Consider the following 25,636-nt stretch of genomic DNA (forward strand, 5'->3'; position numbering starts at 1 on the left):
ACCAAGGCTCTAGTGAGAATAAGGAACTGAAAGAAATTAGTATTAGTGAAAAAAATACTGGAGAAATTAATGGGACTGAATGCCGATAAATCTCCTGGACCTGATGGCCTATATCCTAGGGTTTTGAAAGAGGTGGCTATAGCGATAGTGGATGCATTGGTTGTCATCTTCCAAAATTCCATTGATTCTAGAACGATTCCCATGGATTGGAAGGTAGCAAATATAACCCCACTATTTAAGAAAGGAGGGAGAGAAAATGGGGAACTACAGACCAGTTAGCCTGACATCAGTAGTAGGGAAAATGCTAGAATCTATTATTAAGGACATGGTAACAGGGCTCTTAGAAAATAATAATAGGATTGGGCAGAGTCAATATGGATTTATGAAAAGGAAATCATGTTTGACAAATCTAAGTTTTTTGAGGTTATAACTAGCAGAATAGATAAGGGATAACCAGTGGATGTGGTGTATTTGGATTTTCAGAAGGCATTCGATAAGCTGCCACAAGAGGTTATTAAACAAAATTAGGGCTCATGGGATTGGGGGCAATATACTAGCATGGACTGAGGATTGGTTAATGGACAGGAAACCGTAGGAATAAATAGGTCATTTTAGGGTTGGCAGGCTGTACCTAGTGGGGTACTGCAAGGATCAGTGCTTGGGCCTCAGCTATTCACAATCTACATCAATGATTTGGATGAGGGGACCAAATGTAATATATCCAAGTTTGCTGATGATACAAAGCTGGGTGGAAATGTAAGTCGTGAGGAGGATGCAAGGAGGCTTCAAGGGGATATAGACAGGCTAAGTGAGTGGACAAGAACATGGCAAATGGAATATAATGTGGAGAAATGTGAAGTTATCCACTCTGGTAGAAAAATGGAAAAGCAGGGTAATTTTTAAAATGGTGAGAAATTGGGAAATGTTGGTGTTGAGGGACCTGGGTGTCCTTGTACACGAATCACTGAAAGTTAACATACAGGTACAGCAAGCAATTAGGAAAGCAAATGGTTTGTTGGCCTTTATTACAAGAGGATTTGAGTATAAGAGTAAAGACGTCTTACTGCAATTATATAAAGGCCTTGGTGAGATCACACCTGGAGTATTGTGTAGAGTTTTGGTTTCCTTACCTAAGGAAGGAAATACTTGCCATAGAGGGAGTGCAATGAAGGTTCACCAGACTGATTCCTGGGATGGGGGAATTGTCCTATAAGGAGAGATTGAGTAGACTGGGCCTATATTCTCTAGAGTTTAGAAGAATGAGAGGTGATCTCATTGAAACATACAAAATTCTTACAGGGCTTGACAGAGTAGATGCAGGGAGGATGTTTCCCCTGGCTGGGGAGTCTAGAACAAGGGGTCGCACTCTCAGAATAAGGGGTCAGCCATTTAGGACTGAGGAGGAGAAATTTCTTCACTCAGAGGGTGGTGAATCTTTGGCATTCTCTACCCCAGAGGGCTGAAGCAGGTCAGTCGTTCAGTATATTCAAGACAGAGATCGATAGATTTTTGAATATTAAGGGAATCAAGGGATATGGGGATAATGCAGGAAAGTGGAGTTGAGGTAGAAGATCAGCTATGATCTTATTGAATGGCGGAGCAGGCTCGAATGGCCAAATGGCCTACTCCTATTTCTTGTTATGTAAAAATAATCTTTGCACAGAGGCTCACTGGAATGTGGAATTCTTTTCCACAAACTGTTGAAGCAGATTCTGTAATTCTTTTAAAATGAAATTATAGTCGTTTAGAAAAAAGGGAATATTAAAAAGGGAGTGAGTGAGTGAGATTAGACTTGGTGGCTAAGCATATTGGCTCCCATTAAAATAAATGGAAGGAATATCTGCTGGGCTCCTTTACGGGCATGCATTCCGATCCACCTGATCGCTGGATATCGAGTGCACGCAAGCTATGTAGTACTCCTGTGCACAGACCAAGGACAATCTCCCCTTCTATATTTGACTCTACCAATTATTCATAGTCTCAGCTGTACTAAGCAGTATTGAAGGAAAGGTGCATCCCAATGGAATGCCCTATAATTGTCCATCATATAAGGGAAGATGCCTGTAATTTGATTGCTATTTGTTAGTTACCTCTCAACAGATTTGAGACAATCTGGAAGAGGAGAACTGGTACAAACCTTGCTGCCCAGCAAGATGGTGAATGGAGGTAGGTTTGTGGTTCACAATAACACAGCAAGAGTTCGACAAGAATGCCGGCTTCCAACAATTCTAAACTAGGAGAGGATAACATGTTTCTTGAATTCTTATTTTCTAACATTTAGGACTGTCAAAAAGACCAATGAATATTACTTCTTTTTTAGAATGAACTTGTATATATTGTAGCAAATGTTTAGGATGTCCCAAAATACTTCACCTCCAATGGATCACTTTTGAAGTGCAATCTCTATAATGTAGGCAAACAGCACAGCCCACAGCAATATCTCAATGAACAAATGGCCAGAATCTGTTTTAATTACTGTGCATAGTGCAGTATCCATTTGAGGCATCAGACATGAACCAAACAATGAATGATTGAACAGAAAATGCTGGAAAGACCCAGGTCAGGTAGCATCTGTGGAGAGAGAAATAGTTAATGTTTCAGGTTGATGACCTTTTGTCAGAACTGGCAAAAGTTAGAGATGTAACAGGATTGAAGCAAGTACAGAGGCTCTCCACAGATGCTGCCCGACCTGCTGAGTATTGCCAGCATTTTCTGTTTTTATTTCAGTTTCCAGCAACTGCAGTATTTTGCTTTTGTTGAATGAATGATTGAAGATGTTTTCACTGATCAGTTTACATTCCTTTTTCAAACTATTCTGACCATTACAAACATCACCATCTCTGTCCTACCCCAGGCATTATCTGAGCTACAGTTTTTTTTTAATAATACCCACCGTTAATGAGACTCCATGGTTGGGCTGCAGGATTGAAGAGATGGTATCCACCCTCTACCCCCTCCCCAGAATGGAAGAAAGAAAACGGAAGGTGGTAGGTTAGAGATGTTAGTGCCCAGTGAACAAACTGGGCAGGATGGCCACTGGCACTGGGGAATTAGACAGTTGGGTTTGCTGTTTCGAGAGAGCCAGCAACAGGTGCCTCGAAAGCAATACTAAGTGTTGCAGTGGAGCTTTACACAAACACTCAAATGGATCCAAGTGAATTTCAGTAAAAAAAGGCAGCAATGGGTTTTGAATTCAAGTCCTCAGTCACATGCAATACCAGTTAATGAATTTTTTACTAAAAGATCAACAAGATGTGTGAAATTGTGTTATTTTGTTAAGTGCTCAACAGAGGGCTAGAGCACTGGAGATCAAATCCCAGCACAGTTCACCTTTCTGAAGTGGATAAAATCAGTACATCATCTTAGGATGAGGAGGGGGAGAACAGGAGTTAAGGACCATTGCAAGTAGTGGCTCTCAGCAATAGAATCAGGGATCAGCACCACCTTGTCCTACCATCCGTTGGCAATGGGCTTATTTTGTGTAAAGTTCAATTTCAAGACAGGCCCTCAAGCTATTAATCTTGTTACCTCATTTTAATGTCCTACCTCGAGAATCCTCCTTACTTTGCCTAGCTCTCTACTTCTTGTCCATGTAATGTCTGTCAATATTGCTGTGCATATTGGCCACCATTCCAGAAACAAGCCCACTCCCCACCCTTCCTTTTTAGCAATTTGCTGGCCTTGCTCTGTACACTCTACATCTCCCAGCTATGCTTCCTTCTCCAGCACCACTGACTCCCTCAATCCATCCTCTGTAGCCTACTTTTTCTCCTGCCGCCAACCCAGGCTCAAGTCAGTCTTGAACAAGTCCATGGTCTCCTCCTGCTCCTCACTTGGTATTTTCTGCCACTTCTTTTGCTGGCTTTACCCTGCTTCCAGTACAGAGACCATCCTACCCAAAGCCACATCATCTGCAACTGTGACTGCAGTGCCTAATCACTCCTTGACCTCTTTGTGCAGCATTTAGCATGGGACACAACACGCTCTTCCCCCTCTCTTGTCCAGCTGTGGGGCTATTCTTGCATAGTTCTACTCCTACACAGCTAGCATATCTCCAGTAATGGCTTCTATTCCCACCTCTGCACAGTCACCTCTGGAGTTCCTCAACAATTCATCTTTGACCATTTCCTCTTCATCTACATGCTGGGCCTTGCTCAGATATGGCATTAGCTTCCTTATGTATGCTGATGGCACTCTGTTCTACTCCATCACTTCTTGACCACCCCTGGTCATGTTGCCTGACTGGCTGCAAGTTATGAATAAGCCACAACTTCCTCCAATTGGACCAGAGCCATCATTTTCAGCCCCCGTCATAAACACCAACCCCATTCTCTGCCATTCACTCAGGTTGAAACAAGCTATACAAAATCTTAGCATACTGTTTAATCTAGAACTGAGCTTCAAACCCCATATCCTATCAATTGTAGGGTTCGAAAATCCACAACCACATTTTACCAAAAATTGGATTGCCCTATACAGTTTAAAACCAACATTTTCGGCCAAGGCAGAGGTCCCGACAAGCAGGCTGGTATATGCCTGGGACATCCAAATACAGGGGACTGTGGCTCAGAGGCGAGCCATAGATGTCAGCCAATCGAAGCAGAGTGCATTCTCAAAGGCCAATCAGGGGACCAAGTCAGACCTGAAGCGAGGAAACCCCCAGCCAATGGGGACCACCCAGTCCGGGTTTGAATATGTGACTCACCCCTAATCAGGCTATGAATACAAGCCATCATCACCTTAATCAAAAATAACAGAAAATGCTGGAAAAACTCAGGTCAGGCAACATCCGTGGACAGAAATTTGAGTTGACGTTTCGGGTCGAACCCTTCTTCAAAACTGGAAAGAAAAGATAGATCGGAGGCAGGGCTGCGATCGGACAAAAGAATAAAAGAAACAAAAGAAGCAAAAAAGAGACAATAAAAGGTGTTAGAAGCTAGACGAGATGGTAATAGGCTGAGATTGGGTGTAAAGTGTACTGGCAGGGCAAGGGATAGCTGCCAGGTGTGAAAGCAAAACAAAAAGGAAGGGGGGGGGGGGGGGGGGGGAAAAGGAGTGGAAAAATTATGATCCGAGGTTATGATCTGAAATTGTTGAACTCGATATCTTAATCAACTCTGACTAGGGACAATAGTCTTGGGATCACTACAGTTAAGAGGTAGCCCAAACTAATCAAGTCCCAGGACTGACACAATGGGGCAGCAGACTTGGAGGAGCCAATGTGCACTCAAAACAATACCCCTGTCCTCACACCTACCTGTATAAATATGGAACACAAGAAGGACCAACGCTGAGAGAGAACTATTACCAGAAGAACGAACAGGAGAGCGAGTTAAGACGCTGAGGGAAAAGACGAGCCCGGGAGGGACGAGCTGGGGCGAACTAACAACTAAAGAACTCCAACCGCGCTGAGAAGATCCACCATCAGGCCCCAGGCTCAATCGGTATACTGAAGGTTTACTCCGCTACCAGACAGCGCAACATCGCCGCAAGAAGCCGTACCGTATACCGACTCCCGTTCCGGGGACCTCGACAAGAAGACACCAATGACTGAAGTGGCTGTGGAAGACGGCATTCACTCGTGTCATTTCGGGAACCTTTTCCATCAAGCACAAACCAACCAACGACAACCGATCGAAAGCGCAATCAACAAAACCAAACTTCGAGAAAACCCGACCAGACGCAGCAAGGTCCTCTCCGAGGTTCGGCGAACCCCAAGGCACAGGTCAAATTCCGACGACGACAGCAACAACAACCGCACTCAAAATTCCATCTGTCAAGGGAGGAGGCGGAGAGTATAATCCAAGGGCCTGCAACTGTCAGTCTAGTTTAGGTAGGAAAGTGGGTTGGTGGGATTGGACTTGGTAAAGATAAAACTGTGTAAACATTCTCGTTGTGTCCGTTCTCTCTCATTTTATTTATAGTTATAAATGTGTGTGTGTTTATTATGTTTGTGGTAGAACTTACCTTGGCAAATAAAATTGGTTGTCACCTGTTCTTTTTCCAAGGACTACTTGTCTCCGAGTGTCTATTTAAAGTGCATCGTTCTCCACCCAAATTCTGGAGTTAGAAACAGATAGGGGCATTAGGGCGCTTCGAATCTGCCAAACAAGTGAACAGCAGACTAGGGAAAAGAGAGAGGACTCCAGGAGCACTTGGGCTCAGGAGTACCCCACAGATTAGGTATAAACTGTGCGGGTCGCCACCGTATTTTAGTCCTCCTCTATAAGCTGTTGTTCTCTATCTCCTTAGAGGGTGTTTAGTGACACCCGACCTGCAGACTAACATAAGCTGCAAGGGTATAAAGGAGACCGAGGCCCAATACATCAACAGGCACTAAAGACCCCTGCAATTGGGCAGAGCAGAGCCCCATCCCCCTACACAATTCGCCCCAGCTCACCAAGACTGCTTACCTCCAACCCTACATCGCCTCACTACTGCCAAAATCTATTGCAATGCTTTTCTCACCTCTGCACTCTATTTTCCCAACTACCTCCGTGCTGGTCTCCCATCTTCTTCCCCTCAAACTCCAAAGCTCAGTCACCCATATCCTGTCTCTCACTAACTTCTACTTGCCCATCACCTCTATCCTGGTTGATAGAGTCCCTGCCCAATGTATTGAGATTTTAAAAAAAGGTCAAATACTCTGAAGTGTCCAGGCAACATGTGAGCAGAGACTCCAGCCATTGGATGAACTTGCGACATCTGCTATGATTGACGGCTAATGTTTATTCAGATGCATTGTTATGCAATGTAAAGACTTCTTACTGGCCAGAAAGCCTCTTGATCATTCAGGAAAGTCCAGGATTTTGTTGTGATGAGTACTCAGTTCCTCTGATGTAGCACCAAGGGTGGTGATGTGATTGTTCTGGTGAGCTTCCCTACCATCCAGGAATGGATCGGTGACCAGGGTGGGGCAAGATGGATCCCCACTCAAAACAGCCTTTGTACAGACAACCAACACCTCAAAGAAGTGGTATCCAAGTGTGTAAGCTCTGCTAAATGAGAGGGCGGCCATTCCCCACACCTCCTACACATTCCAAAAAGAACCAGTCAACTCAAATTGTCACAAACAGCGAACTGGAGTCTGTTTTATTTGTGTTGTAGAATACATGCTCTTAATGTGCATATTCTTTTTTTCCTTTTTGTAATTAAAAAGTCAGGATTGTGCAGAAAGAAAAATGAATGAAGAGGCACAAATAGTTCCCATGGTAAGCAAAAAGCACAGGAAACAGCACTAAACTAAGCGAGTTTAGTTAAGAATCAACAGCTACAAGAGAACAGCTTCAGCTTCGAAAGTAAACTGTAACATAGTCTTTAAACAACATCCACATGTGTTGGGTACAACAGTCTGGAATCTCACAGTTTACAGGAAGACAATGCGAAGTATCACCACAACACACATCACACATCCCTGCTACTGGTCCAGAGTCAAAACATTGATTACAATTCAAAATACATCCTTCTCATTGTTCAGCATTAAACTATACAGGCACTCCCTGTACATTGTTAAAATTACAAAATGCATTATTTACAGATTTGTACACACAGTGTAAACACACAAAATTTGTCTATTTATTACAAGTTGCTACAATGTGATGTAAAAATGAGTCACAGCTAAGAGATTTAGTTAATAAAAAAAGAAAAGCACTAAGCACTCACTATTTTGACGAGAGAACAGCCAGAGTACCTTCACATCTTCCTATGAATGAACAGAGCTCTCGAGAATACTGCAAAGAGCAGGAGTCGCCACACTGAGCGCGTGCAGTGTGCAATCTCCTGTGGACTGACAAAAATCGGCCAATGGCCAGCACGTTGCTGGGGGTGTGCATTTCCGTCATGTGAAATAGCGCTGAGACACGAGGAAACTAAGCGCATTGAAGATATGTCTTTGGCATCAAATTAATAACATGCAATTCAAGACATGGCAGAGAGGATTGCATTTCAACCCAATATAGTGCGGTGAAGTGAATAAATCACCACTCTCCATTTCCCCACCCCCCTCCCCCCACCGAGCAGCGGGACCGGCTGTGTGCATGGACTGGACTCCTCTCCACAGCCCAGTCTCACCCGATTAGCTGGCACTATACCCTGACACTCCTCAGTGGATTAAACACATTAATCAAGTAATTAAAGTGTATGTAGTGCAAATGATATAACCATTTCTATAAAAACATGCTACTATCTAAGCTACAGAGATAGGCTGTGCCTGAACTCGGACAAATTTCTGTCTCTGCTGGGACACAGAAATGAGTGTATGGAGTACCACACCACTACAGTAACACCTATTAACAGAAACCTGAAACACTGCCCATACGAGGCTCATACAACTTGTGCTTCTTGTGTCTGCAGCTCCATTGCCTGCCTGCTCATCCTCTACAGACTCAAGATAGGGCAGAGCCCAGCCAGCCTGTGCTGTACAATGGAGGAGAGAAACTGGCATAATGCAAGCATAGAGCTGCACACCCCGTCGCCAGGGGCCATCACCAGCGATGAGGTCAGTGACAAACCGGAACCCCTCCCCTATTCAGATGAGGCCAAGGGCACGGCATGGATCGGATCGTGCTGTTCTGTACAATGGTGGCAGCAAATCAAGGCACACTGTACTAAACCGGTAGCGTCCTAGTTGGTTCAAATGAGATTGAGGCTCACTGGGTCAGCTCTGTGGTTCGAGATTGGCTGCTGGGCCTGGGAGGGCCATAAAGTGTTACCGATGCTATGTGATTGTTCTGCATGACCTGCGAAAGGAGACAGAAGCATTTGGTTATCTCAAACACTTTATTAAAAAAAAATATATATATATATTTATACATACATGTACATACACACATATATAGCAAACAAAAGTGTGTGTACTTGCAGGTGTATAGACACAAATATGCACACACACAATCTGGTTTCCCCTTGCTATTTTCTCCTCTATGGGCTGGCATATGTAGGACTAAGAAAGAAGTTCTGCTGAGGGAGTATGTGCAGCTAGGGGCCAAATTGAAAAGCAGAACCAAAGGTAATCATCTCTGGATTACTACCTGAGCCACGAGCAAATTGACATAGGGTCAATAAGATCAGAGAGTTGAATGCGTGGCTCAAAGACTGGTGTGGGAGAAATGGGTTTCAATTCATGGGGCACTGGCACCAGTACTGGGGAAAGAGGGAGCTGTTCCGTTGGGACGGGCTTCACTTGAACCATGCTGGGACCAGTGCCCTGGCGAATCGAATAACTAGGGCGGTAGATAGAGCTTTAAACTAAATAGTGAGTGCGAGGGTTCAGGTGAAGGGGAATTTAGAAAGTCAAAGAGAAAGGAGAAGGCAATAGTGCAGGGTAGCGATAGGGGTAATGATAACCAGAGTGTGAGGAGAGAGCGTACGAACATAAGCGTGCACCAGCAAAGAGAGTCAGAGTAGGGAAAAATGCTAAAGACAAAATTAAAGGCTCTTTATCTGAATGCACGCAGCATTCGTAACAAGATAGATGAGTTGATGGCATAAATAGAAATAAATGGGTATGATCTGATGGCCTTTACAGAGACATGGTTGCAAGGTGACCAAGGCTGAGAACTGAATATTCAGGGGTATTTGGCATTTCGGAAGGATAGGCAGAAAAGAAAAGGAGGTGGGGTAGCTCTATTAATAAAGGACAAGATCAATGCAGTGGTGAGAAATGGTATTGGCTCAGAAAATCAAGCTGTAGAATCAGTTTGGGTGGAGAGAAGAAATAATAAGGGAAAGAAGTCACTGGTGGGAGTAGTCTATAGGACCCCTAACAGTAGCTACACTGTAGGACAGAGTATAAATCAAGAAATAATAGGGGTTTGTAAGAAAGGCACTGCGATAATCATGGGCGATTTTAATCTTTATATAGAATGGACAAATCAAATTGGCATGGGTAGCCTTGAAGACGAGTTCATAGAATGTATTCGGAATGGTTTCTTAGAAGAATACATTGTGGAGCCAACCAGGAAGGTGGCTATTTTAGATCTGGTAATGTGTAATGAGACAGGATTAATTAATGATCTCATAGTAAAGGATCCTCTAGGGAAGAGTGATCCTAGCATGATAGATTTTCAAATTCAGTTTGAGGATGAGAAACTTGGGTCTGAAACTAGTGTCCTAAACTTAAATAAAGGCAATTACAAAGGTATGAAGACAGAGTTGGCTAAAGTGGACTGGGAAAATAGATTAAAGGGTAAGACGGTAGATAAGCAGTGGCAGACATTTAAGAAGAAACTTCATAACTCTCAGCAGAGGTTTATTCCAGTGAGAAAGACACTACGAGAAGGATGAACCATCCGAGGCTAACTAAGAAAGTTAAGGATGGTATCAAATTGAAAGAAAAGGCATACAATGTTGCGAAGATTAGTGGTAGGCCAGAGAATTGGGAAATTTCTAGAAACCAATAGAGGATAACTAAAAAAAGAGGGAGACGATAGATTATGAAAGTAAACTAGCAAAAAATATATTAAAACAGTAAGAGCTTCTACAGGTATATAAATAGGAAGAGGGTAGCTAAAGTAAACATTGGTCCCTTAGAGGATGAGGCTGGGGAATTAATAATGGGAAACAGGGAAATGGCGGAGACTTTGAACAAATATTTTGTATCGGTCTTCATGGTAGAAGACACTAAAAGCATCCCAATAATAATTGATAATCAAGGGGCTACAGGGAGGGAGGAACTTAAAACAATGACTATCACTAGAGAAAATGTACGAGGCAAACTATTGGGACTAAAGGCTGACAAGTCCCCTGGACCTGATGGCCTACATCCTGGGGTCTTAAAAGAAGTGGCTGCAAAGATAGTGGATGCGTTGGTTGTAATCTACCAAAATTCCCTGGATTCTGGAGAGGTCCCAGTGGATTGGAAAACCGCAAATGTAACGCCCCTATTCAAGAAATGAGGGAGGCAGAAAGCAGGAAACTATAGGCCAGTTAGCCTAACATGTGTCATTGGGAAAATGCTGGAATCCATTATTAAAGGAAATAATAGCAGGACATTTAGAAAATCATAATAGTCAAGCAGAGTCAACATGGTTTTAATGAAAGGGAAATTGTGTTTGACAAATTTACTAGAGTTCTTTGAGGATGTAATGAGCAGGGTGTATAAAAGGAATCAGTAGATGTAGTGTATTTGGATTTCCAGGAGGCATTGGATAAGGTGTCACATAAAAGGTTACTGCACAAGATAAGAGCTCACGGGGTTGGGGGTAATATATTAGTTAACCAATCCTCTATCCATGCTAACACAAAACAAAGTCGGGATAAATGGGGCATTTTCAGGTTGGCAAACTGTAACTAGTGGGGTGCCACAGGGATCAGTGCTGGGGCCTCAACTATTTACAATCTATATTAATAACTTGGATGAAGGGACAGTGTGTACTGCAGCCACATTTGCCGATGATACAAAGATAGGTGGGAAAGCAAGTTGTGAGGAGGACACAGAGTCTGCAAAGGGATATAGATAGGTTAAGTGAGTGGGCAAAAATTTGTCAGATGGAGTATAATGTGGGAAAAAGTGAGGTTATCCACTTTGGTAGGAAGAATAAAAAAGCCAATTATTACTTAAATGGAGAGAGACTACAAAATGCTGCAGTACAGAGGGATCTGGGGGTCCTCGTAAATGAAACACAAAAAGTTGGCATGCAGGTACAGCAAGTAATTAGGAAGGCAAATGGAACGTTGGCCTTTATTGCAAGGGGGATGGAGTATAAAAGTAGGGAAGTCTTGCTACAACTGTTGGTGAGACCACACCTGGAGTACTGCATAGTTTTGGTCTCCTTATTTAAGGAGGGATATACTTGCATTGGAGGCAGTTCAGAGAAGGTTCACTAGGTTAATTCCTGAGATGAAGGGGTTGTCTTATGAAGAAAGGTTGAGCAGGATGGGCCGATACTCATTGGAGTTTAGAAGAATGAGAGGTAATCTTATTGAAACATAAGATTCTGAGGGAGCTTGACAGGGTAGATGCTGAGAGGATGTTTCCCCTCATGGGGGAATCTAGAACTAGAGGGCATCGTTTCAGGATAAGGGGTCACTCATTTAAAACAGAGATGAGGGGGAATTTCTTCTCACAGGGTTGTGAATCTTTGGAATTCTCTACCCCAGAGAGCTGTGGAGGCGGAGTCACTGAACATATTCAAGGCGGAGATAGATAGATTGGAGCTACAGGGGAATCGAGGGTTATGGGGAGCGGGCGGGAAAGTGGCGGAGGCCCCTATTTCTTATGTTCGTACTCCTGCTCCTATTTCTTATGAGACGATACATAAGAACATAATAACATGAGTGCTAGTTGCCCTCTGGTATCTGACTTAAGTGGCCATTATTATGGTCTTGATGACAAGTGCTGGTAGGCTATCTGGCTGCAAGGATCGTCACTGCTGAGCCTCATCCTGTCTGCACACAATATCCACACTGCACACCCCAGAAAAGGTCACAGGAAAGAGAAACAGGGCCAATTTCCCCCCTCCCCAAGCCCAACATGCCGAGACCAATTTATCATACCTCAAAGATCATGCGCTGCAGTCCGAAGCAGAAAGTTGATCCGAAAGGGTTTGTGTTGTTTGCTGAAGACGATCTGCACCAGGAAAGAAATAAAAGCAAGGTTAGTTAATAGAACACAAAGATGGAGAACCGACTCCACACCATCCAGCATGGAGCCCCCTCCCCCCATAATAATGGGCTGGACCCCCTTAAAGCTCACTTCCCCATACAGTTTAAAAATTCATGCATCTTTGCTTTATGAAAGTGCATTAACCCAACTATGCTGAACTCTATTTGCAAATAATTTTAGATTTAAACACTGTGCAACTCAGAAGTATTGCTAGACCAAGCAAAGTTTCGTGGGATGTTGCCCACTTTACAGTGCCCATGTGCAATATCTGATTTTAAGCTACACTTTTAATTCTAGACTTTTTTTTTTTGCAAAATAAGCAACAAGTCAGGCTTAGTAAGAAACTCCACATGCATTTTAATTTTGTTTCCTCAGTTCTTGTGTTGCTTACTGCTATTCCTCACAGACCCCACCACTACCCTCTTATTGGTACACTTCACGCTCAGATGCTCATACTGTACCTATGAAGGACCACTGGCTTCTCCATGGGGTGTCCAAGCAACTCCTGAATCGCATCCCACTGAAAAATTGTAAGACAGGTATCAGTGCCGATCAACATTGGGAGGTCTATAAAGACCATGCAGGTTTACTTAATAAAGCAACATCACAGCTCCAGCCAGGCCATGGCATAGAAAGGGTTAAGCTTCCAGGTTAGAATACCACACCCCAACTTTCAGCTTCTCATTTTGCCAATGATTTTAGGCAGCGTTGATTTTAGTGGTCAGAGGCTGAGCGAGGCTGGCTCAAACAGCCTCATACTAAATTTATACTTCATTCAGATTAGGAAATTGGAGTTGGACAGGGGAAAGAGAAACAAAGTAACCCAATTAAAAATTAAATACAATCCAATTCCAAACAAATGTGACTAGCAAATGAGCCTCCTTGTCTGATGAGCTTCACAACTTGGCAAAAAACATATCCGCTACCACCTCCGACTGCGTCTCGCCCTCCCTCACAACCATTGCCCAACATTTGCTGCACGTCCTGCCCACATACAATAAAACAAGGAAAACACAAGGCATCAATGGAGGACTTTCTTCAACAAGCTCAAAATGGTTGCTGGGAGAGGAAAAAACCAAGAACCAGACAAACTGCAACTCTTATGTGAGGGAATGATGGAAAATGTGGCCCTTAGAAGTCTAAGGTGAGCAGAAGCTTTCAAAGAAACAGGGTTACTTTGACAAGAATTAATCCTCATTTAAAAAAAAAAATTCTCAGGATGTGGGCATCGCTGGCATTTATTGCTCAACCGTATTTGCTCTCGAGAAGATGGCGGTGAGCCGCCTTCTTGTGTCGCTGCAGTCTATGGTTTGAAGGTACTCCCAAAGTGCTGTTTGGTAGGGAATTCCAGGATTTGACCCAGTGACGATGAAGAATCGGTGATATATTTCCAAGTCGGGATGGTATGTGACTTGGAGAGGATCTTGGTGATGATAGTACTCCCTTTGTCCTTCTGGTGGTAGAGGTTGCAGGTGTAGCTTATGTAGAATGTGAAACGGGGCTGTAAAGGTTATTTTTTTTAAATGGTGGTGGTAGGAGAGTGTGAAAAACTGCGACAAAGTATGTACTCAAGGCAATGCATGTGTGTTGGGGCATGGAAGACTGCCACTTTTTGCTCAGTGTCTCTACTGAGCACTCCCAAACCAGTTATAGCAAGAGCTGGATTCAAGGTAAAGCTGCCACTATCTGCCCTGGCTCAGCAGCTACTTCCAGGAGATGCAACGTAAGTGAAATGTGGTGTAAACGTCATTATGTTGTCTCAATCATATTCCCCAACTCCCTACACCAGTATGGCATTTTGATTTCTCAAACAGGCCATCTTTATGGACCCCCAGCTGAATTATGGGCAATTTTATGCTGAGAAATTTACACCCACTAGGTACCGAGATGTAACTGCCTGAGCTGGTTCCACATCGGAGTCTGGAAGCCCGCAGACTTTGATCTCATCAGTCTGCAATGAATTTGACAATGCCCTGGAGTTGTAAATCCATAGTTTTTCAAACTGGGATCCCTGTGATATCTGAAAGAGGCTCACCAAGGTTATCAATTTTCTGACTGTCATTTTTCACGTTTTTCTATATCTGCTGACTAACTAGCACATGATTCCTGTTGCTTTACTCAAACATTTTCTGCAATGAGAGCAGTTTTCTTTTGGGTAGCTGACATGGTCTTTCGGAAGTTCGCACAGGTGTGTGTCAAATATTTGAAGGAGGGTCCCCACACACAAAAGCTTGAAAAACACCTATGGGATCTGCTCTTAAAACAGGCTTGTACTAGTTTGCCTCCAAGTCATTTTCCTAGTTATATACAGAACTAACATTTTTGTCTCCCATTCATCCAATCAGCGCAGTGCACTTGTGCAGTGCAATGAGGACAAGAATTAATCTATAAATATCACAGGTAAAAACAATAACATTTACGTGAAACAAGAGACAGGCAGACAGACTAATGAGTATTGCCCAGATAACAGTGGAATGCAGGAGAGTGCGTCTGCAAGTGATGGGGTGTGACAAATTGTTCAGTAGTTGTACTTTTGATGCCTCACCTTGCTGTATGTGGTTACAGTACACGCTCGTGTGTGTGCATCAGCACTGCCGTCTGTTGGTAAAACCAAAGCCATCAGTAAGAAGGAGAATTAGCAAAAGAAAACATTGCGATTACCACCCAGCCTACAGCCAGTCTGAAGTCATTCAACTTCAGTAAGTCTTGAGCAGTGGAAATCTGCAGGGATGTGAGACTGCTTCTGACACCACTATGTTCAGCTGCAAAATAGAAGTACCATCTATGTTTACCCCCCAAAAATACACAAAGCGATTAAACACTAAACTGCATTAAAGTTAGTGGTAATCAGGATCCCTTCTCGTTGTGCTAGTGACAAGAAGTCGAATAACAAACATTAAAGTCAGTGAATCCTTCCAATCTCACTTACGGACAACACAGGCCATCAATCACGACTGACTACGCGAAGCCTTAGTAAATGTCAGCTTGATGGTCTATTTGTTGAGTATGAGACCCAAGGTGGCAAATCTCGAAGATGTAAAGGTCAAAAGTCAAATTTCTCCTATAAAAGATAGGCAACTTGCTTTGTCATAGAAACACAGAAGAGCAGGAGTAGGCCATTCGGCCCATCGAGCCTGCTCCGCCATTCAATGCGATCATGGCTGGTCATCCAAAATTCAGTACCCTGTCCCTGCTTTCTCCCCATATCCCTTGATCCCTTTAGCCTTAAGAAATATATCCAACCCCTTCTTGAATATATTTAATGAATTGGCCTCTACTGCCTTCTGTGGTAGAGAATTCCACAGGTTCACCACTCTCTGGGTGAAGAAATTCCTCCTCATTTCTGTCCTAAATGGCTTACCCCTTATCCTTAGACTGTGATCCCTGGTTCTGGACTCCCCGATCATCGGAAACATCCTTCCTGCATCTAGTCTGTCCAGTCCTGTCAGAATTTTATAAGTTTCAATGTGATCCCCTCTCATTCTTCTAAACTCCAGCGAGTATAAGCCCAATCGACCCAATCTCTCCTCATACGTCATTCCTGCCATCCCAGGTATCAGTCTGGTGAATCTTTGCTGAGCTCCTTACATGGCAAGAACATCCTTCCTCAGATAAGGCGACCAAAACTGCACACAATACTCAAGGTGTGGTCTCACCAAGGCCCTGTACAACTGCAGCAAGACATCCTTGCTCCTGTACTCAAACCCTCTCGCTACGAAGGCCAACATACCATATGCCTTCTTAACCGCCTGCTGCACCTGCATGCTTACCTTCAGCGACTGGTGCACAAGGACACCCAGGTCTCGTTGCACTTCCCCTTCTCCCAATCTATTGCCATTCAGATAATAATCTGCCTTCCTGTTTGACACCAAAGTGGATAATCTCGCATTTATCCACGTTATATTGCATCTGCCATGCTTCTGCCCAATCACCCAACCTGTCCAAATCATCCTGGAGTTTCTCAGCATCCTCCTCAGAGCACACACGCCCACCCAGCTTTGTGTCGTCTGCAAACTTGGAAATATTACATCTAGTTCCCTTGTCTAGATCATTAATATATATTGTGAATAGCTGGGGTCCAAGGACCGATCCCTGTGGTACCCCACTAGTCACTGCCTGCCACTTGGAAAAAGACCCATTTATTCCAACTCTTTGCTTTCTGTCTGCCAACCAGTTCTCTATCCAAGTCAATACCTTGCCCCCAATCCCATGTGCCTTAACTTTACACGCTAATCTCTTATGCGGGACCTTATCGAAAGCCTTCTGAAAGTCCAAATACACCACATCCACTGGTTCTCCCTTATCTATTTTACCAGTTACATCCTCAAAAAATTCCAGTAGATTAGTCAAGCACAATTTACCTTTTGTAAATCCATGTTGACTTTGTCCTATCCTGTCACTGTTCTCCAAGTGCTCTATTACATCTTTTATAATGGACTCTAGCATTTTCCCCACTACCGATGTCAGGCTTACCAGTCTATAATTCCCCGTTTTCTCTCTACCACCTTTTTTGAATAGTGGGGTAACATTAGCTACCCTCCAATCCATGGGTACTGTTCCAGATGCCATCGAATGTTGGAAGATGATCAGCAATGCATCTACTATTTCTAGGGCCACTTCCTTAAGTACCCTAGGATGTAGATTATCAGGCCCTGGGGATTTATCGGCCTTCAATCCCATCAATTTCCCTAACACCATTTCCCTACAAATACTGAATTCTTTCAGTTCCTCCCTTTCATTAGACCCTATGTTCCCTGACATCTCTGGGAGGTTATTTGTGTCCTCCTTTGTGAAGACAGAACCAAAATATGTATTTAATTGGTCCGCCATTTCTTTGTTCCCCATTATAAATTCCCCTGATTCTGACTGCAAGGGATCTACGTTTGACTTCACCAATCTTTTTCTCTTCACATATCTGTAAAAGCTTTTACAGTCAGTTTTTATGTTCCCTGCAAGTTTACTCTCATACTCTATTTTCCCCTTCTTAATTAATCCCTTTGTCCTCCTTTGTTAAATCCTAAACTGCTCCCAATCCTCAGGTTTACTGCTTTTTCTGGCCAATTTATATGTCCTCCCCTTGGATCTTATGCTATCCCTAATTTCCCTCGTTAGCCACGGTTGAGTCACCTTTTTTGTTTTATTTTTATGCCAAACTGGGATGAACAAATTCTGTAGTTCATCCATGCGGTCTTTGAATGTTTGCCATTGCCTATCCACAGTCAACCCTTTGAGTGACATTCCCCAATCAATCCTACCCAACTCGCGCCTCATACCATCGTAGGTTCCTTTATTTAAATTCAGGACCCTAGTCTGAGTCAACTACTTCATTCTCCATCTTAATGAAGAATTCTATCATATGATCGCTCCGACCCAAGGGGCCTCGTACAAGTCCTATATCTGCCTCCTTTGCCAGTGAAACACAGACTTCAAAAAACTACCATTTGCAAAAATCTGTGCAGTGCACAAGTCCAGGCATCACAAGGAAATCATGGTAACAACTGCAGATATTTGAACTGTAGTGTCACAGTTATGTAACAAAAATGGAGATTTTGATTGGGCATCTTGCTCCAATATCCTCAGTTAACAGCTGGGGTTATGCTGCGCCAATGTCTTTTTTATTACTGGCCTGCAACTATGTACTACTTCAAGAATGGAGTTCCACATCTGCATGTCAGCAGTGGGTTATACTGATGAGTTTGTTCTGGGAAGAATTGTCAAAGCTAAATTCAAACATGAGCAGGATTTCCTGCTCTCAGCACCGCCAGGCTGCCACCTTCAGATGTAAATGATAATTAGCACCTGCCCAAGACGGTTATAAAAAGAAAACCAACATTATTGGGCCAAGAAACTGCGTGGTACTGTGCCACTGGCCAATAATTGCTGGGCAGCTATTTAAAATCGGGTATGGCAACATAGGAACAGAGATGTAGTCGGACTGTGCTCCAATTAGGCAGCTTTAATTATTAGAATGCTTAGAACTTTAGATTTCAATGGAATGTGAAAAACTCCCAATAGACAGATTCCTACCCCTGCCAACTTCCAATGAACCTGTCCCTGAGATGTCCTGGTTCAATACAATTTCAAGGACAGGCAGACCTCAAATGTTTGTTTTAACCAAATCAGAAAGACCTGTGTCCACTGCAAGGGACAGGGTAAAATACATCAAATGTCACAAACCCTTAAAAAAAAGTTAATTTATACAATAGTTATACATCAGATCTCTATCCTGGAAAACAAATTCCAGAAGAAACCACCACAAATGAAATTTGTTGCATTAGACACACAAGCGGGGGTCTCCTCTATATGACAACGATGTAATTAACCAGCAGCAGGTACTATTAAAACCAGTGACTTAGCACATGTGGCTGTGGGGGTTGGGGGGGGGGGGGGGGGGGGAGAAGGACTTGTCGGAGTGTAGCACCATTTGTCGATCTGTGATCTGGATTTCTTGTGGATTAAAACCAACAGCTATTTAGAGGATTACATTAGTCCAAGGATCACAAATGCAGCAACAGTGTGGCGTGCAGTTGTCTTTGCACCCACCCCCACCACTGCTCCATCACTGATTCCATCCCCATCTCACGGCCACGGTCCCAAGCGGTTCATAACCTCGGCATCCTATTTGATCCTGAACTTAGCTTTCAGCCCCCTATCCTCCCCATCACGAAGACCGTCTACTTCCACCTCCGTAACATCTGCCTCCAGCCATGCATCAGCCCATCTGGGTCTGTTGTAGACTAATGGATAGAGATTGATACCACGATTAGTCAACAACTCCATTATTATTGTATTATGCAACTATCAGGATGGTAGAAGACAAATTAGATGGACCGTGGTCTTTTTTCATTTAGTAATTCCTATGTTTCATCTGCTGCTGAAACCCTCATCCATGCTGTTGTCACCTCTAGACTCGAGTATTCTAATGATCTCCTGGTTGGAACCTCATTTTCCACCCTCCATAAACTTGAGTTCATCCAAAACTCTGTTGCCTGTATCCTAACCTGTACCAAGTCCTGCTCACCCATCACTCCCCCGCCGCCCCCCCCACCACCCCCCCCCCCCCACCCCACCCCCCCTACATTGGCTCCCGGTCCACCAACATCTTTGAATTTAAAATTCTCATTCTGGTGTTCAAATCCCTCATTGGCCTCGCCTCTCCCCATCACACCCCATAACCCTCCCGAGACCTCTGGATTCCTCCAACTCTGGCCTCATGCATCAGTCACTCCCTTCGACCCACAACTGACGGCCGTGCCTTCAGCCATCACGACTCTAAGCTCTAGAATTCCTTTCTCAGATCTCTCTACTTCTCTCTGCTCCTTAAAACCTACCTCAAACCAAGCTTTTGCTCACCTCTCCTAGGGTTCAGTGTCAATTGTTGTTTGATTAAGTTTCTGTGAAGCGCCATGGGACACTTTCCCAAGATGAAGGTACGATATAAATGCAAGTTGTTATTGTTGATGTGCCATTTTTGACACCAAATAACTCCCACAGATACTTCAAGAGTCGCTCTCAAATACACTGACCTGCAACACGGCTGACTGAGAGATAGGTGCGGGGAGCAAGATACACACAGGATCCATAAACAACTCTGCTGGCTGGACACGAGGCCCCAGCAGTTAATGTCAAGTAAACACTTTTTTTTTTAAATCAGAGTTAAAAATTAAACCACACTGCACTATAATGGAATGCTGAATTTAAATTTGTTGAAAGGATCTTAAAAACCAGAGCACTAACTGCCCGTTTGTTCTCTTATCGCTCAGCAACTATTTCCTTCGTCTCTTCCACTGGGCACAGTGCCACACCAGGCAGTTCATTTAATCATGGGGCTGCAACCTCTTCTTCCAAGAACATGTGTTCTGAATTCTTTGGAACTATCTGCTTTCCAAGGCAAAAAGCAAGCCGAAACCTGGCCAAAAAGCAGCATTGCGCCCACACCAGTCTGTTTCTCAAAAGGGATCTCACCTCGTTTAACTGCCAGTGGGATCTTGAAATCACAGCGATGGTATCTGTGAAAAATAATGAAATGACAGAAAGTCTATTAGATCAAAGGAAGAGGCTTATAATGTTGCCAAAAAGAGCAGTAAGCCTGAGGATTGGGAGGATTTTAGAATTCAGCAGAGGACCAAGAAATTGATAATAGAATAAGAGTGTAAACTAGCAAGACATAACAGACTGTAAAAGCTTCTATAGGTATGTAAAAAGGAAAAGATTAGCAGAAGTAAATGTGGGTCCCTTACAGGCTGAGACAGGAGAAATTATAATGGGGAATAAGGAAATGGCAGGGAAATTAAACAAATACTGTGCATCTGTCTTCATGGAAGAAGATGCAAAAAACCTCCCGGAAATAGTGGAGAACCAAGGGTGTAGCGAGAATGAGGAACTGAAAGAAACTATTAGTAACAAAAAATACTGCTGGAAAAATTAATGGGACTGAAAGCTGATAAATCCCCTGGACCTGATGGCCTACATCCGGGGGTTTTGAAAGAGGTGGCTATAGATAGTGGATGTATTGGTTGTCATTTTCCAAAATTCAATTGATTCTAGAATGGTTCCCACAGATTGGAAGGTATTAGCAAATGTAACCCCACTATTTAAGGAGGGAGAGACAGAAAACGGGGAACTACAGACCAGTTAGCCTGACATCAGTAGTGGGGAAAATGCTAGAATCTATTATTAAGGACGTGGTAACAGGGCACTTAGAAAATAATAGGATTGGGCAGAGTCAACACGGATTTATAAAAGGGAAATCATGTTTGACGAGCCTGTTAAGAGCTTTTTGAGGTTGTAACTAGCAGAATAGATAAGGGGGAACCAGTGGATGTGGTGTATTTGGATTTTCAGAAGGCATTCGATAAGCTGCCACACAAAAGAGGTTATTAAACAAAATTAGGGCTCATGGGATTGGGGGTAATATACTAGCATGGATTGAGGATTGGTTAACGGACAGGAAACAGTAGGAATAAATGGGTCATTTTAGGGTTGGCAGGCTATACCTAGTGGGGTACCACAAGGATCAGTGCTTGGGCCTCAGCTATTCACAATCTATATCAATGATTTGGATGAGGGGACCAAATGTAATATATCCAAGTTTGCTGATGATACAAAGCTAGGTGGGAATGTAGGTTGTGAAGAGGCTTCAAGGGGATATAGACAAGTGGGCAAGAACATGGCAAATGGAATACAATGTGGAGAAATGTGAAGTTATCCACTTTGGTAGGAAAAATAGTAAAGCAGAGTATTTTTTAAAATGGAGAGAGATTAGGAAATGTTGGTGTTCAGAGGGACCTGGGTGTCCTTGTACACAAATCATTGAAAGTTAACATGCAAGTACAGCAAGCAATTAAGAAAGCAAATGGTATATTGGCCTTTATTACAAGAGGATTTGAGTAAAAGAGCAAAGATATCTTACTGCAATTATATTGGGCCCTGGCAAGACCACACCTGGAATAGTGTACACAGTTCTGGTCTCCTTACCTAAGGAAGGATATACTTGCCATAGAGGGAGTTAAAGAAGGTTCACCAGACTGGTTCCTGGGATGGAGGAATTGTCCTATGAGGAGAGATTGAGTAGACTAGGCCTACATTCTCTAGAGTTTAGAAGAATGAGAGGTGATCTCATTGAAACATACAAAATTCTTACAGGGCTTGATAGGGTAGATACAGGGAGGAGGTTTCCCCTGGCTGGGGAGTCTAGAACCAGGGGTCACAGTCTCAGAATAAGGGGTCGGCCATTTAGGACTGAGATGAGGAGAAAGCTCTTCACTCAGAGGGTGGTGAATCTTTGGAATTCTCTACCCCAGAGGGCTGTGGAGGCTCAGTCGTTGAGTATATTCACCACAGAGATCGATAGATTTTTGGATATTAAGGGAATCAAGGCATATGGCGATAGTGCAGGAAAGTGGAGTTGAGGTAGAAGATCAGCCATGATCTTATTGAATGGCGGAGCAGGCTTGAGGGGCTGAATGGCCTAACTATTTATGCCTGGAGTTATCCCCTCCACATAACAATTGAGATTCCCCTCCCAATACCCAGGAGAGTCAAGACACCAAAACTGAACTCAGTAGCCCAGAGAAATCAGGCTCCCACACACCAAATACCCACAGGACAGTGGAGATCTCCCATTATAGGAGAGTCAAGAATCCTGTCCTACCTGGAGTATCAGGAACAGTATAGAAGGAAAGTTAATTCTTAATCAAATTGCAAATCCATAAAGGATTTGCCTGTCTGAATCTAACAAAGCTTTCCCTGCCACTAGAGGGGACTGTTTCATGCAGATCGCTATCCAGCTTTCAGAAATATGAGGTGCCACTTTAAAGCCCCAGTTACCGAGACGAGGTATTCTTTTTGGAGATTAATCAGTTCTCAAATTTCTACTTTTGCAGGAGCTTTAACAACCAACTTTCAAGGACTGTAGAAACATCATCACGAAACAAAGCATAACTCATCTAGGACCATGGATGAAAATACACATCTTCAAATCAAGACCCAACAGCAAAACCATTAACCTAAACACAGCGCCAGTGAAACAGCTGTACACAGCGCAGTGAGATCAATCCTGAAAATGATTAAATCCTAGGTTTCCTTTGAATGAAACACATCTAGTAGACTGCGAATTAAGGCAACACAGGTGAAAAACAGTAAAATCACCACTTCTTGTCCCCAGTGCCTGCCTCCCTGACTGGATTAATTTCTGTAAATTACAGACTTCATTTATAATAAATACAGGACAGAGGCTATCTGAACAAAACACAGCAACATACACACATATCACAGCCAATCCACTAATACCATACAGTTAGTGTCATTTTGTGCATCAATTAAAGATTAGGGATTTTTTTTTGATCCAAGCACCCCAGTGATTTCCTTCACTGATTAGTCTGCAAGTAACCTGTGGTCACATCATGTTCAAACTTACCCTGCTGCTTAAGTGTAGGACAAATACTCATCTGTAAGTCAGCACAGGGCTCTTTATCCAAGGTAATCAACAGTCCTCCACTACCTTGCTCAAGTTACCATCCTTCACATAATGCTGGCAGGCTGCTCAACTGTTCAGGCCAACACTAGCCTTACTTATGCGCGCACATGTACACTTTGCAGCAGGGGTCCACTGGACAGCCATCTGGAGTGAGAACCCCGGCCAATTCCTGCCATCCTCCCCACTTTTCCCCCACCTTCTTTTCATATGGCTGTATGTACCAGAGATTGGAACCTTTGATCTTCCTGAAGTGTACGGCCCCATCAGGCAGTGCATTCATCCACTGGGCCATTGAGACCAGACTCTCAATATTATGTGCCGATCTATGGTTACCTATGAGGCCCATCAGTACTGAACAAGGCACACCTTCTACCTGCCCAGTACTGAAGGGGGCTTGGCTTCTCCCTAAATGAAGATGGACGTTCCAAGGGAAGAGCACTCTGATGCTGCACAGCAGTGCAATTGGAAGCAGCTGCACAACGTGCTTTAAAGCTGCTCTCAGCATTCATTTTACAGCACAGAAATAGAGAGCTCAGCTTCAATAGGAGAGCAGCCCAGTGGCAAGTAGCACGGTCAGATTGTACTCGAAAAACAGCTGCAAACCTTCTGCATTGGGATATTACACGAGACACAGTTCCACAGGAGTCGGTAATCTTCTAGTTTTTCTTTCAAAATGGGCGCTTTTTAGTCAGGCGCTTAGACAGTGAGTATTGGCTGGCTATACAGCTGAGAGAGGCATCAATGCCAAACCTGATTCCACCCTCACACAAAATCTACACACATACTTTTCAGCAGAGGTCGTTGTTCAGTCATGAGCCAAAACAGTGGTAAAATTTTTCTTGCCTAGATTGTGAATGTAAATATTTAATACTGAAACATGTTGCAGAGGTTTTTTTAAACTATTATTTAAAAATTCAACAGAGTAGGAATGGCCTACTTTGTGTAGGAAGTGATGCAGCATTCTATGATTCTAAGCCTACAAGTCTCTCTAGAATGCAGTGGGTACTGCTGCAGCTGACACTCACATGTTAAAGTTGTAATGACCTGGGTAGTTGGTGTGAAGGACAAATTTCTTCACCTGATGTGTGGTGGCGTCAAACAGGACGTCCTGTTGAGGAGAAAGAGAAATAAAAGCTCTGGGAAGTGAACAGTGTAAAGCCAACTTCTCAGCAACAAGTGAGATTGCAGATACGCACCACTCCCAGAGTAAAGTAGTTGAAAAAGTAGTCATTGCACTTGGAGGGAACCTGCTTGTGAGGGGAGGGAGAGTGGATCTTCATCTGTAGAAAAAAAGTAGATAATCAATAACACAACAACCACCACAATAGGCATAGCTCAATGCTGTAAATGGGCAGACTAACAAACTTCTCAATATACGAGATCTACAGCAATTTGGGCAAAATACATGTGGTTTCATAACTAGAGTCTCCACAGCCAATAAGGACATTTATCTGTGTTACCATCCAATGCTAGGTCTTCAGGACTGAAACTGTATAGTATAGAAAGGTGCAGTCACTGTTTAAAGGTCACTGGTGTTAAACAGGAGATGAGAACTGTACAATGCGAAACATGCACAAACTGCTTAAAAAGCAATTCACACTGAATGCAACAATTCTGGAGAAAGCTGTAACAAATACATTCAGTCCCAGACTAACACTACAACCCTCAAGGTTCAGTCGGTCACAAGTGGACAACGACAAGCTGCTCCCTGACATTCTCATCACCCTACCCCTGACCTCACATCAGACTTACCTTGTCCTCAGACTTGTAGAAGACTTTGTGCGGAGATCCCAGAGCACTCAGCACATCTTGGCAGGAATCCCCAAAATACACACAGCGCTCAAACGTATGCATCTTTGTATCTGCCAATACCCCGGGGCCACAACCTGCAACCAGGAGAGAAAGGGGCAGCTTAGAATCAGCTCAGAAAGCGCAGTACACTGGAGAAAAGGAACACATTTGCCAAGACAGTAAAGTTTATTCAGGCAAGTTAATAAAATACTGGCACCTGGTGACAAAGTAGACTGGTTCACCAATATTCTGCACCATGAAAT

General features: G+C 43.4%; 1 protein-coding gene, 1 long non-coding RNA gene and 1 pseudogene across 5 annotated transcripts in view; 2 read left to right on the top strand and 1 right to left on the bottom strand.

Moving 5' to 3' along the window:
* Positions 1-7,063: 7,063 nt before the first annotated feature.
* Positions 7,064-25,636, bottom strand: part of phaf1 (phagosome assembly factor 1) — a 99,147-nt gene continuing 80,574 nt past the window's right edge. For all 4 annotated transcript variants that reach the window (XM_085991150.1, XM_085991152.1, XM_085991149.1 and 1 more), the window contains 8 exons: positions 25,335-25,468; positions 24,779-24,862; positions 24,608-24,690; positions 20,570-20,613; positions 15,150-15,202; positions 13,066-13,124; positions 12,496-12,568; positions 7,064-8,738 (listed from right to left, as the gene is read on the bottom strand). In XM_085991150.1, the coding sequence (XP_085847276.1) occupies positions 8,649-8,738; positions 12,496-12,568; positions 13,066-13,124; positions 15,150-15,202; positions 20,570-20,613; positions 24,608-24,690; positions 24,779-24,862; positions 25,335-25,468 (620 nt within the window). In that variant the 3' untranslated portion in view covers positions 7,064-8,648. The remainder of the gene's footprint in view (positions 8,739-12,495; positions 12,569-13,065; positions 13,125-15,149; positions 15,203-20,569; positions 20,614-24,607; positions 24,691-24,778; positions 24,863-25,334; positions 25,469-25,636) is intronic.
* LOC147116305 (uncharacterized) lies at positions 8,816-10,284 on the top strand (annotated as a pseudogene).
* On the top strand, positions 19,915-23,269 carry LOC147116306 (uncharacterized). The gene is made up of 2 exons (XR_015078779.1): positions 19,915-20,233; positions 22,990-23,269. It is a non-coding gene; the product is annotated as an uncharacterized LOC147116306 (long non-coding RNA).

This window comes from Somniosus microcephalus, chromosome 6, assembly GCF_052327205.1.
Source record: "Somniosus microcephalus isolate GS21.2 chromosome 6, FLI_Smic_1.0, whole genome shotgun sequence".
Classification (NCBI taxonomy): domain Eukaryota; kingdom Metazoa; phylum Chordata; class Chondrichthyes; order Squaliformes; family Somniosidae; genus Somniosus; species Somniosus microcephalus.